Consider the following 20,368-nt stretch of genomic DNA (forward strand, 5'->3'; position numbering starts at 1 on the left):
ATGATGGAACAAGTCCCACTGAAAATGACCAGCAGGATAGTGTACAATGCATTATGAACAGGGAACAAATACCTGATATAGCTGCATGTTCTATGCCTTCTACAGAGTTTCCTTTGGCAGAACCTGAAACTGCTCCTAGTGAAGTCCTTGAGGGTGGTAATGTTCAAAGGGAGAATGATGGAACAAGTCCCAGTGAAAATGACCAGCAGGATGGTGTACTATGCTCTATGAACAGGGAATCTGTACTCCGAGAACCGTCATCAGAAATGGTATGTAAGATATTTATTTATTTTATTATATCAAGTTTCAAGTACAGATTATATTTGGACTATCATTGGGCTATTTCTATTGATAGCAGTTCCTTGAGTTGTCATTTCACACCCAAAAAGTAAGCTAAATATAATAATGAAGTAATATATATCTACGTTGTTATGGCTGCCCTACACTACATTGTGGTTAATTTGATCTTGTGGTAAGGAGATTGTTTTGAGATTTAGAGAGATCATACTTCCAATACCCTGCTATGGCGAGCTGCCAATCTAGTAACAGTATCTTATTTGGGCAGGCTAATGTCGATTCTCTTCTATATGCTTCCTCTGAAGTACATGCAAGTTGCATTGCAAACAATGAAATGCAAAATGCTTCTCTGGCAGCTGAAAATTCAACATTTGATGGTGCCATTGATGTTACTTGCAACGTGTCCAATCCTGATGCCACTGTTGTGGAAGTTTCAGAGCAAATGCAGCAGCTGAGATCATCTGAATCAATTTCTAAACTCTCTCCTCCTGATATACCTTCTGCTAGTGCAGTTGAACATCCATCAAACAATGAAGGCCAAACTTCCAACCAAAGTTCTCAGGCTCCAAGGCAACCAATAGCAAACCATATTGAGCTCTCCAATCAAGATGTCTTGCAGCCTCTGGATTCACCAATTGATGGGCTTGTGAGGTCAGCTCCAGTCCCTTCTTCTTCTAATGGCCTTCCCTTGCGTACTGCACCTGCTGTTTCATCTCGGATGCCTATGACTTTTTGTCATGATCCACTTCAAAATGAAATGGAAAGAATAACGAAAGAAAAAGAGCAAACCACCAAGGTTTATAAAGACACGGTTGTTCTGTTTACTTGTTTGCTTATCTACTTAAGGGACATATAGCTTACTTTCTGCTGAAAAATTCATCTCTTTTGAGCAGAAGCTGCAACTGAAATTGGAATGTGACAAGGAGATTGAGGAGTTTGTAGCTCCGATTCGTAGAAAGTACGATGTTAAACACAAGGAGAAAGAAGCAGAATTTCTTCTCCAGATAAAGGAGCTTGATGTAAATTACAGTAAGGTTCTCTTGAGTAAGATCTTGGCTGAGGCTTTCAGGTCTAAATGTATGGACAATAGGGCATCTGGTTCAGCGGGAGCAATGCAAGGTGAATCTTGCATTTACTTGGCAATTTTAACAGAGTTCAGTATAAGAATATAGTATTTTAGTCGATTATCTTTTTTTTCCCCATGCATTGCTGCTTGGTCACATTAGGGTACCTGAACAATCACAGTTCTGTTGAGTGATTTTTGTGGGACATGGCATAGCTTGTCACTTGAGAAAATTTAGAGGCAGTTTTTACTGCGGCTTGTCATATTGCAAATCTAAAGAGAATGCATGCCTTGTATGTATCATGCAAAGATTTTCCTTTCTGCGATGTTTCATTATACAAATGACCGACTAGTTTTTCCCTCCTTCTGCAGAGGCAAATTCTAGTTTCTTGCAGCAGCTGTTTCAACTTTCATCGCAACAGGTGGTACAACAGCCTTCCACTGCTTCTGGTCTCCCTCAACAGCCTTCAACAGGTGGTTCAGCTTCTAGTATGCCAACTGTTTCCTCTGCTGTAGTCAATGCACACATCATGGGTCCACCTCTGGAAGTTGATAACCCTTCGACATTATTATCAGGCACTCCGACTAGACCTCTCCATATCAGTACAATCTATTCTTCCACAGGAAACCTTCAAACAGGCACTGAAATTCGTGCTCCTGCCCCACATTTACAGCCATTTAGGCCTTCATCGTCCATTTCCCCAAGTAGTATCCCATTGCATTCTGGTGGAATGTCAAGTCAGCAGGCACATAATAACCACCCTGCAGCTTCTATGTCATTGTGCCAGTCAAATGTTAACGCCCTTGCAGACAGGCAGGCATCAACTACAGGCCAATCTGGTCGGACCCAACATGAAATTGCCAGAGGGTTGACAGCTCTGCCAAACCCTCGTTTACCTTCATTGGATGTTTTAAAGGGCGTAAACAATCCATCAGGTCCCAATGCAAATACCCCAGGCTTTTTGCTGCCAAATAGTAGTTCAAGGTCGGGTACAAGGTTACATCGGGAATCTGACATGCCAATAGTCAGTCTAGATCAGCGCAAAGTGGAGGAGCGAGTGACATTATTTGTTTATCAGATGATGACTAACCATAACCACTAGGATGTGATATCGTTTTAACTTGGATCCAACTACAGTGCAGTGTTCAATCCTAGTAGCTTTTTTGAGTCAAGAGGGCTACTAAATTAACTACTAATTGAGGTGGTGGGAATTGGATATAGGGGCTGGATGAATGTTCATTTAATTTTGCAATATATTTATTCTATCATTTGCCACTTTTTCTCACATCTTAAACTGTTTGAAATAAGATTGGAGCAGCGGACCGAATCAGTCGCATCCCTGACCTGTTGTCAACCCAGTTGGATGGATGTGTTCAGAAATGGTTAGGTCTAAGTGGGCCTTTACTATTTGACGAATTTGATACCATCTGCTACTCTTTTTATTTTCTTAACGCCATCTATACCCAAACTAAAAGGGCTTACACCCGACATGCAAATGGCGTAAACTGCAGACTGAAGAACCTCATCATATACAATATATTCTCTCCAAAATAACCAATTTCCTAAACCAGTCTGTCTTCGGATCTTATCATGTTCAGAAACAAAATAAACACATGCGTGTCCAAATAGATTTTGTATTAGTTCCTGAAAAAAGATTCAATTGGTTTCTAATTTTGGTCAATGCCGGTTTAAAAGTTGAGACCCTCCAAAACCGGGTTGGCATCCATCGAATCAAATAAATTTCTAATTAATTCTACATCATCATATCAGCTTTATATATTACATCATTGCTATGTTTTTTTGTTTTTTTGTTTTGGAATTATAAAAGGAGGCAAAAGCCATTACATATTGAAGCTACTCAAACGAACATAGGGGGGCCGAGTAGATCTCTTTGGAGGACACTGTCCAAACTCCAAACCAGGGGGGAGCTGTAAAAATCGAAAGGATTTCGGCTAAATGTCCATCTAGTTTTCACATAAAATGGGCAAATATATATAATAACAAAATGTCAATCAAGTTCAGAATAGACACAAGTAAAGAAATATTATCGCTTTTGCTGACTTGTTTATGGGCTGAACCGGATTTGAATATGTTGGACCTGGTTGTGCTGCAAGTGTGCGGGGGTAGCGGGGGACTGAGCAGCATAAAATAATGTCAAGCAGTGCCTTCTTCATCGTCATCTGATGCACAACGGAGTCAACGTGCAAGTGATGTCCAGAGTTTGATTTGTTTTATTCTCTAACAATGATTATTTTATTGTATGTAAATCACATTAAATGTGAGAATCTCCTCAATTGTCTTTTTTCTATTTATTAAATGAGTGTGTGTTCCTTTTACTATTTCTAATGAGATTGGTATTGTCAACAACCCATAGGAAAAATAGTTAAAAATTATTGGTTGATATCTCCTCGTCCTCTAAATTATGAGGTTCAATACTCATTAAAAACAAAAAATGTTTCTTCTCCCTCTCTTTAGAAATTGTTCATAAAAACAAAAGGAGATTAGATGCATGGACGAAGTTTATTGGTTCAGTTTTTAATATTTCTCCTTGTCTTATAAATATATTTTACTTGTAATGGTTTTAGTTAATTAGTTCAATATGAGGAAATATATTTGATCGATTGGTTAAGCTAGTCATCTTTATTCCTTTATATTTCTTTAGATTATGAGTTTAAGATTTACTATAAGCACTTCCCTTATTTCTCATATAGTTCATTTTCTCTTCTCCTCTAAATAAGATTAAAATTAAATTTAGAATTTATAAAAAAAAAATCTTATTTTAGTTGCAGATAAGATATCTGTAGATACTCGATTTGTTCGGGGTTATGTCGGGGCAGACCCGAAGCAGACCAGTTGAAGGCCCAACTCAAGCCCAGTGATCCTGCAGAATAATTTCCAGCCCATATGAATACTTCCTGGAAAACAAAAAAAAATGGTTATCGGGAGTTAACAAAAAGGGGGGGGTTTTCAGTTTTCATGGGATAGAGGGGATATAAATTGGAGGGTGGGCAGTTCTAAAGAAAGGAGGATGGGGACATAGAGAAAAGGAGAGTACAGAGTAAAAACGAGAAAAAAACACATAGAACAGAAAAGAAAAAGAAGATTTTGTTTGTAAATTTTTTATGGTTTAGCATTCTGGAAACAATAAAATGAAACAATTTTTTTTTCCGATTTCATGGTTCCATTCGAAGGAAAGCATTAATCATTCACAAAAGGGCAATAATATTTTCAACAACCAGAAACGGATAGCATTAACAAGGAGGTATTTTATCTTATTTTATTTACTTTCTAGCAACTATTTGTGTGTGTTTTGTATTTGTTTTGAAAGAAAATAAGAGTTAGAAGCTTATCGATTTGAGTCACCAGGATTAATACTGAAGCATTGAGAATTATTCGGAGAGCCTTGCATGTAGATTATTTGTATTAGTTCCCATCTTTCGGAATTTTAAAATGAAAAATAGAGGTAAATTAGAAGGTTTAGTGTTTACCTTTTGGAGCCAATTGGTGAGTTCTTTGAGCATATCCATCATTTGTAAGAGTAGAGGTTAGGTCTTGAGAAATTAAAAAATAGAATAGCGATCCAGAGAAAGACTGGAGAAAAATAGAACGGCGATAATGGCGTCTCGGTTGAAGGTGGGTGGCCATGGATTTTGGCCCCTGTTTCCATCGAGAAGAAAAGGAAAGTTGAAATGGAGAGTGGAGAGTGAAGTTGAGTGGCAGGAGGGGTTTCCTGCGTGAAGTAGATTAGGATTAGTTTAATATTAGGTTTAGTTTAATATATATATATCTTAGTAATTTTGGGTTAATTATTTCTTGGTCACCAAATACAAAGATAAAATTATGTTTTAGTCTTCATATTTTAGCGTGTTTGTATTTCAGTCACTTGTAAAATCTATATTCGAATTTTACCTTTTTATTTGTCCTAAAGTCATTATTTTTCAGTGTTGTTTGTTATTCTTTTGGATAAATTCTTTTTGGTACCCTTACTAGTTAAGCTCATTTTTATTTTAATCCTTGTTCTAATTATTGATATATATGTTTAATTTCCACTTCATTTAATTTTAGTCCGGATTAGTAATTTCTTTAATTGTTGTTGTTTAAACATTTGAATTATAGATTTTTGCATGTTTCTTTTTAATCCCATGTATATTTAGGATTTATTCTGATTTCAGTCCTTTGTAAAAATGAGGGTTTTTTTTATTATTATTATTTTAGTTTAAAAATCTTGTATGGTATAATGTGTTCATTTCCACACCATTTATTATCTTGTTTGTTATTATGGTGTTAAAGTTTCTATTCAATATTATGTAGTCTATATTTTAATAAGTACAATTTTTTTCGTAGTTGATATGCTTGGTTTTTATTTTTGTATTTAAGTCACACTTATACATTATATGTTAATATGCATAGTTTATAATTTTAATTAAATTATATGTATTTAATTTTTTTTGTATGTCACGTTGTATGATATTTTAATTTTATTTGATTGATTTTGGCATGACATCCTTTTCCACGATTCGCATGGTAACCTCATGTGCATAACTCGACATATTACATAATTGGATTAAGGGTAATACACTTTTAATTTAAAATTGTCCTGAGTGGCTTGTCTTAACTGATTAGAGGGCCGTTTTGACGATTTTAAGTTAAAAGTGTATCCCGAAAATGAAATCAAAAAAATTGATTCGTCACCTAAAATTTGGGAACGAAAGAAAAGGAAATATTCGTTTATTTAAATTTATCGAGAAAAGGTTGTTATAGCTTTTAAGATCTGGTCTCGATATTTGTAAATAATCGAACATTCTTTATCTTTCTAAAACGACTTGGTTATTTTAATTTAATTTATTTGAGTGCTTTTGAATGTTTTTTTAAATTTACATCTTTTTTTTTATGGGATCAAAAGCCAAATTAAGTTCAAATTTGTAAAGTTCATTGCAAAGACGTTAATTAATCGACTAGGTACCGATTTAGGGCGTTATGGGGGTGCTAATCCTTCCCCACACGTAACCGACTCCCGAACTCATTTTTTGGTAACGCAAACCTCAATTTGATGTTTTAATTAAAATTAATTTTTATTTAAAATGACAGTTTTTTGGGTGCCCAATCACACCCTAATTAAAGATTGGTGGTGACTCTTCGAACCGTATTTTTCGATCGTAAAAGAAATCCAAAATTTTTCGAAACGAGAGGTCTTTTAAATCGCATTTTGTTTTTAAATTAAAAAGAGGATAATTAAGAATTAATGTGGTTTTTAAATCTCACCTTTTAAGAAAAATCGTTTCGACAGCTTGGCGACTCCACTGAGGATTTTTTTTTAGAGTCAGACCGATAGTCGATTAATTAATTGTCTTTGCAATTGAAAGTTATAAATTCATTTTAATTTGGTTTTTGATCCCTTGTTTGGTTTTTAATAAGTTTTGTTTGTATTTTGGTTTTTTAATTTAATTCGATTAACAATTAAATAAATGTACTGATCTGTTTGCTAATGGTTTCAGAATAATTGTGTGTTTTGGGATTTGATTTTCAGTGTTTTTATTGTTTGTTTTTTGCTTTTCCTCACACACTGCACAGCTGCATTTTCATGACATGAGCTAAAACCCCGCTCCGTCCAAATTAAGTAGGAGCGAGAGACTATGCCCTCGTGTGGTTTTCACCTCCGCATGGGATAGTGGATTGCTCCTGGAGCTCACGCCTTATGGTTGTAACACCCCCAACTCGTATCCGACCCGGATATGAGTCCGAAGTGTCACATTGACTTTTCAAACCTTGACTCTTAAGAAAAATCCCGGGAAATTTAAAACTTTATTTAAATCAAAATAAAGACTTTATCAGAGTGCTCGTACTTAATGACTTATTACATGCCAACACTTTATACATAACCAAATACATACTTTGTCAAATATTTCTGATCTGATCTTTTGGTAAGGAAAACTGACCTGTCTTGCTCCGCATCACTCCTTACTTTTCTCGAAACCTACGTGTGAAACAATCACACGCTAAGTCGAAGACTTAGTGAGGCATAACAACTTATAATGCACTTTAAAACATATATTGATACATGCATGTTCTGTTCTATCATGTTATAGCAATTCCATGCATTTTTCATATCGTATAAAATCATATCAGATTAATTGCAGTAAATACATACATACACATAATTCATCATTAACAGTTTATCATATAATCACATACTTTTTCAATCAAACACTATACACACACAACATCATATCATTTCTATAGCATTTATCATACCACTAAATTATATTTGTTCATATCTCTGGATTAGCTCATGTACATATGTGAGAACTATCGATATGTGAGTCTATAGAGGTTGTGCACTATGCTGTCACCACAGCTCGTATAAATGCACCGAAGTGCCCCGTAGAATTGCACCGTAGTGCCATATAATGATGTCCATAAGGACCACGTAGAATTCTTTAAGAATCATATACATATACTAGGGATCAAGTATGTGTCTTTCCAGACTTCACACATGTTCCAAAGAATATACATATGTCCCGAAGAACCGCGTAGAATTGCACCGTAGTGCCATATAATAATGTCCATAAGGACCACATAGAATTCTTTAAGAATCATATACATATGCTAGGGATCAAGTATGTGTCTTTCCAGACTTCACACATGTTCCAAAGAATATACATATGTCCCGAAGAACCGCGTAGACCCTCGACTCTTGGCATGCCAACTATACCCCTAGCTCTCATGACACATAACATGGGCGTTATCATTTATTTCATTTCAAATATTCACATAACTGGTAATTCACTTTCACATATCACTTATCACATAGCTTCTTTTCATATTATCACATAGTCACGTAGTTCACTTATACGTAGATCATTTCTCACCCAACCACATTTATTCATGTACACATACTCATCATATCTTGTTCACATATGATCATATACTTCATATAACAGATAGGAACACTTTCACATAGCTTATAATCATAGGTTTTGTCTCATAACATATACTTGTTTTCACATATATATTTCATATTAATTCTTATACCATCACATAATTCCTTTAGCATACATAACATATCATGTAACATTATAATAGAAATATCTATAAGTCATATCACTTAGAGCACATACACTTATAGTCACATTGCTTATATCTTAATCTTATGCCTTCTCTTAGTCATATATATATATATTCACATGTTCGGTAATCCACCATTTCATCACATAATTGTGTATTCATATAACTCATTTCATTTCATTTCATATCTATCTATATATATATCCTCAAGATTATCCTAATATAAATCATATAGCACTCTTATATTTCGTATTCATATTCATCTAGGGCAGACTTATAAACATATCTCACTTCTATTATTTCTCTATATATGATCTAATTTGTTTACTTAATTCAATTTCATATAACTCCTATAATCTTCTCATATAACTTCATAATTTTCTATCATACAACCCGTGTGTTATAGTTTTATTTAAACATATGAATCCTTCCCATCTAGCTTATCTTATATGTTCATCTTATCATTTATGTTCAAATCTCCTAGTTAGTGTACTATTCTCACTTCATCCTATAGATCAATATTATCCATCTTATTTCACTTATCATATAGTAATAATTATATTTTACTATGATCACATAGTTTATATCTCATATAATTCATAACCTTTCTTATGTAATTACTTATACTTTATCATCTAACACATAAAAGAACAAATCAATCCATATACTCAAGCATACATACATGCATATTCAACTCATGCCTTTAATCATGCATTCATGTGTAACACTTCAGGAAATAGACTCATCGCAAGTCTTATTCCCATTGCACATCATATACTATTGAATATGCACTCACCTGGCCTCACTAGTCAATTCCAATCTCTTATCTTTCCCTTGATCGATCTTACTTGCCGAACGTTCCGGAATTTCTTTATGCGTAGAATCTACATAAATGTACATTTCGAGGTAATCATTAGATACCTACACCTTTTAATTAGATACTAGAAACTTAAACGAACTTATTAAACCAATATTCCCATTTTTCCTTTAGGGGGAATCGGTTCCCTACTATGGAGGTATCGATTCCCTCAAGACATTCTGGAATTCTGTCGTTTGAAGGGGTATCGGTTCCCCTTGAATGGGTACCGATTCCCCTTGCCCAGAAATCATATTTCAGCCCGAAAATTACTTCATTTTCTCTCAAACACTTCATATATCATCCCCTTTTTCATTCTTAACTCTAGTACACATACTTAAACCAATTTATATTCATTTATTTCATCTTAAACCTCAAAATCCTATATTCCATATGAGATTCAAAAATCATACCAAAATTTCAATGTGTTCTAATTCCAATTCTAACACTTCATACTTCTTAATTAGATTGATGACAAGTCAAATTCATCCATAAAACTTCAACAACCATACCATATCAAAATTTCATCTTAAAACTCATATTGCAAATTCCTTCATAATTCCTTTATCTTATTGTTTAAATCCCATAAAGCTTTCCTTAAGCTTATTTAATACCCAAAGAATCAAAACTAAGCTTAAAACTCCAGAATTAACCAACTAAAATTAAACTTACCTTTACCTTGCTCTCCCACGTATGAAGAAGAAGAAAGGAGCAGAGAACTCTGGATGGTTCTCACATATCCCACGTTATATTACCCTTAAAAAGGAATATAAAATCTTTCTATCAAATGACCATTTAACCCTTAATTTCCTTTAATAATTACTAATTAACCTTCATCATATATTCCAAAAAAAATCATTGAATTCTTTCATTCTTCTACTTTAGTCACCAAATTCTGAAACTTTATAATTTGGTCACTAACCCGGTATTGAGGATGTTACAAATCTCCCCTCCTTTTAAGAAAATTCGTCCGCGAATTTTCACTGAACATCTTAGTAAGAACATATCTTCTAATGTTCTTATGTTGCTTCCCTGACTTATTCTTTCTTGTCATCATCAGAAACTTACTTTTTAATCCTTTAGTTTTCCCGACTATCTTTTCGTTTATATATTCCTCTTCTGTTGCTTATCATATCAACAATAACCAGTAATACCAATCCATTGTTGTCTTTTCTCTCATTCGATTATGCATCTTTCCTTTGACCTTTCTAAAATTCAATATAATGTCACTCATTATGGTGACAGTAACATCCATCTCTATATCACAAATCCATCTATTTCTTCATAACTTTCTAATTACCTTATAACCATACCAAACTTGTATTTCGTCATCATTTGACCAAAACACAACTTTAGATCTTCTTCAATGTGATTAAACATATACTTTAAGGAGTCAAACAATATTTTCACATCACCTTGCACACTTGTCTTATTTCTATATCAAAATTGTTCTCTATACTTCCATATTTATCGTATCTGATTCTTTTAAATGAATCCCTTTCGTTTCTTATTCTTATTCCTTATACATCAATCATATATTTCCTTTCATATTCACATACTCTGATCTTATCACTTATACTCATCTTTATGTACCAATCTTCATTGCATCCTCATTACTCTGATAACCCATTTCTTATACATAGCTTCATTCTTTATCATTTATTATATTTGTATTTCCTTCCTGAAGGTTCCATGCAAATACTTATCTCTGTTTCTACATCATAGCTATCTGCTCAGAATATACAACTATATTCAAATTCACATCATAATCAATTAACTCCACTATATCTTTCTTCCACTCTTAAAACTCTAGCACCTTTACTCTGACAGTTAGATAATAACTTTTGTTAAATCTAGGGCACAAGCCCTATTATACCAATCATATACATCCTTTCCAATCTAGATTATCTCAAAATTCGCTTACTCAACTTATCAATTTCACCTCTATTCTCATACATCCTGAAATTTCTTTTGCTCAAACTCAACATTCTGACTTCCTATGTCCTATAATCTGATCATCGATATACACATTCTCAAACTCTTCTTATCAATCCTCAGCTTTACTTAAATATACAAATTCTTACTTTCCTTTCCTTTACTATACCACATTACTCTGATCCAACTATGCAACTGTATCCAGATCCATTGCAGATCTGGTTATCATATCCTGACAATATCTTATAATTTTATAATTCCAGTACATTTTTATCACCTACTCTAGTTAGCCAATGCTAACTCTTTCCATCTTAACTGCAAACCCTTATCATAAACATACTCTTGTTTATGTGCAATATTATCACTTCGTTTCAAACTCATAAGCTCTGACTTATACATCTTATACGCTTGTCACTGATGCACTTATCCTTGAGTTCTTCTATACGTAATCATCACGTCATTAGATCTTTTTAACATTCTTATGGTGACACCCGTTCACCATCTTCTATCTTATTCACATAATAGCAAAACTACTCTACATCGTTTTTCCGATTCCAAACGATGAAAATTTTCTATCATTATTCAGATATGATTTCAGCTTTCTGAAATCAACTTTTGATCTTACTAGGCATTTCCTGAGGTGTCCGCTCTTCATCTTGCCTGGCCAGGGCAAGTGAATAGCTATCACAATCAGGAATATCACCTTTCACTTACTTCGAAATTATCACGATCGGATTTCTACTGTATTAAACTATTCTTATTTTATTAGCAAGACAACGTATTCCTTACACTATCAGATCAGAAATTTTTCAATCTATGTTGGCATGTACACCTTTTATGACATTTTGGACTTCGGTTTATGCCGAGAATCAGCTAAACCATAGCTCTGATACCATTAAATGTAACACCCCCAACTCGTATCCGACCCGGATATGAGTCCGAAGTGTCACATTGACTTTTCAAACCTTGACTCTTAAGAAAAATCCCGGGAAATTTAAAACTTTATTTAAATCAAAATAAAGACTTTATCAGAGTGCTCGTACTTAATGACTTATTACATGCCAACACTTTATACATAACCAAATACATACTTTGTCAAATATTTCTGATCTGATCTTTTGGTAAGGAAAACTGACATGTCTTGCTCCGCATCACTCCTTACTTTTCTCGAAACCTACGTGTGAAACAATCACACGCTAAGTCGAAGACTTAGTGAGGCATAACAACTTATAATGCACTTTAAAACATATATTGATACATGCATGTTCTGTTCTATCATGTTATAGCAATTCCATGCATTTTTCATATCGTATAAAATCATATCAGATTAATTGCAGTAAATACATACATACACATAATTCATCATTAACAGTTATCATATAATCACATACTTTTTCAATCAAACACTATACACACACAACATCATATCATTTCTATAACATTTATCATACCACTAAATTATATTTGTTCATATCTCTGGATTAGCCCATGTACATATGTGAGAACTATCGATATGTGAGTCTATAGAGGTTGTGCACTATGCTGTCACCACAGCTCGTATAAATGCACCGAAGTGCCCCGTAGAATTGCACCGTAGTGCCATATAATGATGTCCATAAGGACCACGTAGAATTCTTTAAGAATCATATACATATGCTAGGGATCAAGTATGTGTATTTCCAGACTTCACACATGTTCCAAAGAATATACATATGTCCCGAAGAACCGCGTAGAATTGCACCGTAGTGCCATATAATAATGTCCATAAGGACCACATAGAATTCTTTAAGAATCATATACATATACTAGGGATCAAGTATGTGTCTTTCCAGACTTCACACATGTTCTAAAGAATATACATATGTCCCGAAGAACCGCGTAGACCCTCGACTCTTGGCATGCCAACTATACCCCTAGCTCTCATGACACATAACATGGGCGTCATCATTTATTTTATTTCAAATATTCACATAACTGGTAATTCACTTTCACATATCACTTATCACATAGCTTCTTTTCATATTATCACATAGTCACGTAGTTCACTTATACGTAGATCATTTCTCACCCAACCACATTTATTCATGTACACATACTCATCATATCTTGTTCACATATGATCATAAACTTCATATAACAGATAGGAACACTTTCACGTAGCTTATAATCATAGGTTTTGTCTCATAACATATACTTGTTTTCACATATATATTTCATATTAATTCTTATACCATCACATAATTCCTTTAGCATACATAACATATCATGTAACATTATAATAGAAATATCTATAAGTCATATCACTTAGAGTACATACACTTATAGTCACATTGCTTATATCTTAATCTTATGCCTTCTCTTAGTCATATATATATATATTCACATGTTCGGTAATCCACCATTTCATCACATAATTGTGTATTCATATAACTCATTTCATTTCATTTCATATCTATCTATATATATATATCCTCAAGATTATCCTAATATAAATCATATAGCACTCTTATATTTCGTATTCATATTCATCTAGGGCAGACTTATAAACATATCTCACTTCTATTATTTCTCTATATATGATCTAATCTGTTTACTTAATTCAATTTCATATAACTCCTATAATCTTCTCATATAACTTCATAATTTTCTATCATACAACCCATGTGTTATAGTTTTATTTAAACATATGAATCCTACCCATCTAGCTTATCTTATATGTTCATCTTATCATTTATGTTCAAATCTCCTAGTTAGTGTACTATTCTCACTTCATCCTATAGATCAATATTATCCATCTTATTTCACTTATCATATAGTAATAATTATATTTTACTATGATCACATAGTTTATATCTCATATAATTCATAACCTTTCTTATGTAATTACTTATACTTTATCATCTAACACATAAAAGAACAAATCAATCCATATACTCAAGCATACATACATGCATATTCAACTCATGCCTTTAATCATGCATTCATGTGTAACACTTCAGGAAATAGACTCATCGCAAGTCTTATTCCCATTGCACATCATATACTATTGAATATGCACTCACCTGGCCTCACTAGTCAATTCCAATCTCTTATCTTTCCCTTGATCGATCTTACTTGCCGAAAGTTCTGGAATTTCTTTATGCGTAGAATCTACATAAATGTACATTTCGAGGTAATCATTAGATACCTACACCTTTTAATTAGATACTAGCAACTTAAACGAACTTATTAAACCAATATTCCCATTTTTCCTTTAAGGGGAATCGGTTCCCTACTATGGGGGTATCGATTCCCTCAAGACATTCTGGAATTCTGTCGTTTGAAGGGGTATCGGTTCCCCTTGAATGGGTACCGATTCCCCTTGCCCAGAAATCATATTTCAGCCCGAAAATTACTTCATTTTCTCTCAAACACTTCATATATCATCCTCTTTTTCATTCTTAACTCTAGTACACATACTTAAACCAATTTATATTCATTTATTTCATCTTAAACCTCAAAATCCTATATTCCATATGAGATTCAAAAATCATACCAAATTTTCAATGTGTTCTAATTCCAATTCTAACACTTCATACTTCTTAATTAGATTGATGACAAGTCAAATTCATCCATAAAACTTCAACAACCATACCATATCAAAATTTCATCTTAAAACTCATATTGCAAATTCCTTCATAATTCCTTTATCTTATTGTTTAAATCCCATATAAGATTTCCTTAAGCTTATTTAATACCCAAAGAATCAAAACTAAGCTTAAAACTCCAGAATTAACCAACTAAAATTAAACTTACCTTTACCTTGCTCTCCCACGTATGAAGAAGAAGAAAGGAGCAGAGAACTCTGGATGGTTCTCACATATCCCACGTTTATATTACCCTTAAAAAGGAATATAAAAACTTTCTGATCAAATGACCATTTAACCCTTAATTTCCTTTAATAATTACTAATTAACCTTCATCATATATTCCAAAAAAAAAATCATTGAATTCTTTCATTCTTCTACTTTAGTCACCAAATTCTGAAACTTTATAATTTGGTCACTAACCCGGTATTGAGGATGTTACAATGGTCCTCGTGATGGTAATCACCTCCGCATGGACATAAGGAGGTGTGTTCCCTCGAAATTGAACTCGATCCCCTAAAGCCTGTGATGGGCCAGGATTGAGGGTTCGACAGTCCAAGGGGGCACCGACAAGGACAATTCGAGAACCTATTACTTTAGAACCGAACCCAGCATATAGTGAACATAGAGCCCGAACTTAGGTCGAGCCTAACCCGAACCTTAAGAGTCTCGTGAGAAGGGTACACAAGGAAAAGCTTTTTGAGTCATTTATTTTCACTTTTCGAATAAATACATGCGAAATAGAAATCATGCGGTTAGGTTTATTTTTCAAGCAAGCATGTGAATTAGATATTATGCGGTTAGGGTTTTAATGTTCAAACAAAGCATGGGGGTAGATATCATGTTGGGTAGGATCTACTAAAACATGATTGGGTTGCCAACATGTAAGGGTAGGTTTTATTTAATGATTATGATATTTATTATCTTGTTGTTGATATTATGTGTAATAACCCATTTTTTTCTATGTCTATTTTATTTTGATTTTATTGCATTCGCATCTTCATGTCATCACAAGGTGTTAATTTGCAAGTGATTGACTAATAAGAAGGCTGGTCATACTGAAACAAGAAATTCTTAACCATGTAGTCAAAATCAGGAGGTTCAAAGATATTCAGATGATCCATGAAGAAGGACATCCGATGAATGAAGAAATCTGAAGCTGATTGAAGACTTCCTTTAAAAGAGTGAAGGCCAAGATACCCTCAGAAGATAGATACAGTTACACCAAGGACAAGAAGACCCTTCACAAAGACATGAGACTACTTCGTATTGAAAGTAAAAATAGAGACCTCAAGATTCAATTTAAGGAGCTGTCATCAAAGGTGATAAAGTACGCCGACAACTTTGGGTGCAATATTAGATTCCATGAAGAGTACAGCTCAAGGAAATGAAGAAATGAAGAATCACATTTATATTTTGACTACATGGTGTACTGAATTCTTGTTGTCTAAATGAAGGTTGTTCTATAGTGGTCACTTTTAGGATTAATACCTTGTGCATGTGCATTTGCATTTGCATTCATATTAGCATTAATTTATTTATTTTGTTAATGTTGCTTTTTGTCATTTTGTTATCTCATTTGTACTAACTTGTTTCTATATTGTTTTTTTTCTCTTTGTCTGCATTGCATGATCATGACATATTCAAAAGGTATTGATTTGTGAGTGGTCATCATAGTAAAAGGTTTTCATGACGGACAAAGGGTTTCGTGATCAAGCAGGCTATAACATAGTCAAGAAGTGGCATCCTGTGAAAGCTTCGAGAATAGTGGAGGGTTGTGTGCATAAAGATCATATGGCACACAAAGAGCACAATGAGATAAGAGAGATAAAAGAACAAATGTCCAAGATGATGGATAGAATAGATGTTTTGTCCAAAGGAAGAGAGACTTCTACAAAAGAAAAGAAAGAACTCAATGAAAACAATCTCGAGGTGTCAGATACGCAATGGACTACTTTAGAACCTGTTGATTCTAGTCAGTATCAGAAATCACGCACAATCATTGTTCGTATCAACAAGTTGTTTGGAAATGCCAAGGAAATAGTGGCAACTATAGAAGTTCAGAAGGATGAAAAGAAGCCATGCAGTCAGAACTCGTTGGTGTTTGATAGTTTACTTCCAACATCAAGGGAAATAATAATGGAAACTCTAATTCAACCCAAGTTAAGAGGTGGCTCTCGTTGTGATTCCATCCCAATATCATATAAGGAATTGTATGATGAACTGTTAGAAGCCCGAGAAGTGGCACCGCATTATGTAAAACCTTTGCAACCTCCATATCTAAGTTGGTATGACGTCAACGTTCGTTGTGAATATCATGCTGGAGTTCAAGGACATTCTATTGAGAATTGTTCTACCTTCAAACGTCGAGTCCAACTTCTTCTAGATCATGGAGTATTGGAGTTTGAATTGAAAGGACAACCCAGTTTGAAAACAGATTATCCTGTTGAGTTTGAACCAACAGTGACCAAAGGTAAGGGTATCAATAAGGAAATCCAGGAAGAAAATTGTTTGCCAAAATACGAAGCTCTGATTCGTCATTTAAGAAGTGAAAATGATAAATTGAGCAGAGAGATGGAAGCCATGCGAGATGATTTTCAAAGGATCAATCAAGCTTTTAAATTTGCTGGTATGGGAAATGTACTAGATGAGTGGATAACAGGAGTCGCTAAACTGAGGAATGACGCTGAACAGTGGAGAAGGAATTGTAAGGTACATGAGGGTCGAGCCGAGAAGTTTTCTCATGATTTACATATTGCAGAAAGAAGACGCAATATAGTTGTTGATAATTTGGGAAAATATCAAGCCGAAATTCAGACGTTGAACAGATCCATTGCCAATATGGAAATCTCATATCAGCGCCATAAGCGGGAGAATGACACTGAGCTTGAAGCCGTTAGAGCCAAGAACGAGAAGTTGATGAAGATGGTGGATGATTGCAGTGATCTTATACAAGAGCTTCATAACCACAATGACTTTCTTACAAGGAAGATTCAACAGCAGTGTCTACAGCTCCGAGAATCGGCACTCAAGATAGAGAAAAGAGACAATGTCATGAAAGAAACTATGACCCAAGCAAGCAATGTGGCTCAAAAATGGGTTGATTTAGCTGGCTTTGCAAGAGAATTGAAGCATATTGACAACTCGACCCCCGAGTATGAGTGGAAATTAAATTGGCTTTTGAAGGAGATAGAAAAGGTCGGAGTGAAAGCTGTCAATTATATGTAAAGTTTGTTTGATGTATCGAGACCTTTGTGTTCAATGAAAGTTGTTTTAAGATGGTCACTCTGGAATGACACCTTTTGTATTTGCATTTGGCATTTGCATTTGCATTTGGCATTTGCATTTGCATTGTATGTATTTATTTAAGCATTTTACATGCATTAATTATAAAAACACGGAAATAACTTATGGAAGATTATGTGACAGTAATAACAAAATCATTCATTCATTCTACTTCCTCATCGTCATGAACAAACAAATGGAAACAATGGAGCAATCTCATAAGGAATCACAAGATCAGTTGCAAGAGCGATTAGTCGGGTTACAACAAGATACAAGGAATCAAGCATCGGGTTCTCTGCAAGGGGTATCAAACCAAAGGATCCAGGTGTTGGCAACTAAGGCTGCTGATAGAGGGGAAATCGTTGATAAAGGATACCAGTTTCACCAGACTAATACGTCGAGAATCATAACCTACCCTGAAGCATCTAACTCAAACCAAGGAAAGAGCCTCGTCAATTATGAGCAATTTAAAGACAAATTCAGGTGGTTGAATAAAGCCATTAAAGATATGAAGGTTGTTAATGCCCCTCACAAGGAGTTAGAAGCTAGAGAACTCAGTTTGGTCTCTGATTTGGTCATCCCACATGAATTTAGGGTGCCTAATTTTGAGAAATATGATGGCACTAGTTGTCCCATAATTCATCTAAAGATGTTTTGTAGAAAGATGGAAGGGTACCTAAATAATGACAATATGTTGATTCATTACTTCCATGATAGTCTTGCTGGGCCAGCTATAGTATGGTATAACGGTTTGAACAAAGAACAAATCAAGACATGGGTCAACCTAGCTGATACTTTTCTGGGACAATATCAATATGTTAAAGGCTTAGCCCCACAACGTCATGACCTTCAAAGGATAAGAATGAAAGCTACTGAGAGCTTTAAAGAATATGCCCTATGATGGAGAGGAGTGGCAGCACAAGTTCAACCTCCTTTGTAGAAGAAGAAATATCATATATGTTTCACGATTCTCTTCCAGCTCATTTCTTTGAGTTAATGTTGGGAAAGTCGACGAATAACTTCAAGGATCTTATGACAGCTGGAGAGTTAATTGAGGATGCAATCAGCAAAGGAAATTTGAAAAACACTTCTAAAAACCCAACCGATCAAAAGGAACAAGCTGATGAGGTGAATGAATGTCACGTCCAGAGCTCTCAAAGTCGTAAAAGAAAAGGGGTAGTGGGTTACTCGAGGCGTCCAAAGAAAGTCCCAAGATCGAAAAATGCTTTGAAAGTGTTCCAAACTCCTATCTCAGATCTGTATCCCTATTTGATTGAAGGTCAATACCTCACACCGAGGCCAGTGAAAGTGCAACCAGACCCTTCTGCTCATAGCTATGATCAAGATAGTGTTTGTGATTTCCACTTGGGGGGCATTGGGACATTCTACGGGAAATTGTAGGCCGTTGTTAAAGGAGATAGAGATGCTTGTGGCAACTGGGACGTTAACAGAGGAATTGGTGGAACAGTGGATGATGAGCTTGAGTAGGGCATCAAAGAACAATATATAACTTCCGTTTGAGTTAAGTACCACGACATTAGATGGGTAATGGGGCATCCTAATTAGGAAGAGATCATTTTATTCATTATGGAGCTTTATTTCATTTGCAACATCATGTTTGAACTAGTTTTTCATCCTTTCTCAGGTTTTTTTTATAATGATGTTTAAATAAATTCATGTTACTTTGAGGATGGTGAGAATTGAATCGAATTTGTAACTTGATATTCTTTGAATACCTACTGAATTAAAAACTCTGTAAATGATTAGAGTTATAAATCTTTGACAAGATGACAAGGTTGAAACCTGATAAAACAAAGACCTTTACCTTATCTCCAGAAGATATAATCGAACACCATACCCTTCTATTGCAGGGACCGATATAGCCTTCTTCTATCATAAGGAGATGAACAATAGGTTTGGTATTCAGGTATGTATAGGAGCGGACAACATGGGGCATCTTTTGTGTATGATGTTACAAAACCAACTAGATTTCACTTTTGTTGATGTTGTTCAAGGATGATTATGATCTTTACAGATGGAATAGTCGAGTAGGTAAATCTAGTTTGGGTCAGTTGCTTGGAAATTGAACTCTAACGATGAGATTTTCTGACTTTCAACAACACCTAGACTATGACAGGTTCTTCTTGACAAGCTTAAGAAATTGGACCCGTATACCCAAATTATAATATTATATGTATACAATAAAGCTTGAGCTGTCCCTCTAGAGCAATTGGTTAAAC

The 20,368-nt window shown here is 34.6% G+C and overlaps 1 protein-coding gene and 1 long non-coding RNA gene across 2 annotated transcripts; one reads left to right on the forward strand and one right to left on the reverse strand.

The window, feature by feature from the left end:
- Positions 1-110: 110 nt before the first annotated feature.
- Positions 111-18,897, reverse strand: LOC120137120. Its single transcript, XR_005517412.1, has 3 exons — positions 18,886-18,897; positions 2,786-2,796; positions 111-240 (listed from the first exon to the last, which is right to left on the reverse strand). It is a non-coding gene; the product is annotated as an uncharacterized LOC120137120 (long non-coding RNA).
- LOC120137118 (helicase protein MOM1-like) lies at positions 152-2,579 on the forward strand. Its single transcript, XM_039152959.1, has 5 exons — positions 152-273; positions 566-1,108; positions 1,191-1,416; positions 1,733-1,818; positions 1,855-2,579. Exons 2-5 carry the CDS (start codon positions 632-634, stop codon positions 2,461-2,463), a joined length of 1,398 nt encoding a protein of 465 aa, XP_039008890.1. The 5' UTR covers positions 152-273; positions 566-631; the 3' UTR covers positions 2,464-2,579.
- Positions 18,898-20,368: the final 1,471 nt, after the last annotated feature.

The sequence above is a fragment of the Hibiscus syriacus genome, unplaced genomic scaffold (assembly GCF_006381635.1).
Source record: "Hibiscus syriacus cultivar Baekdansim isolate YM2019G1 unplaced genomic scaffold, ASM638163v2 tig00110652_pilon, whole genome shotgun sequence".
Taxonomy (NCBI): Eukaryota; Viridiplantae; Streptophyta; class Magnoliopsida; order Malvales; family Malvaceae; genus Hibiscus; species Hibiscus syriacus.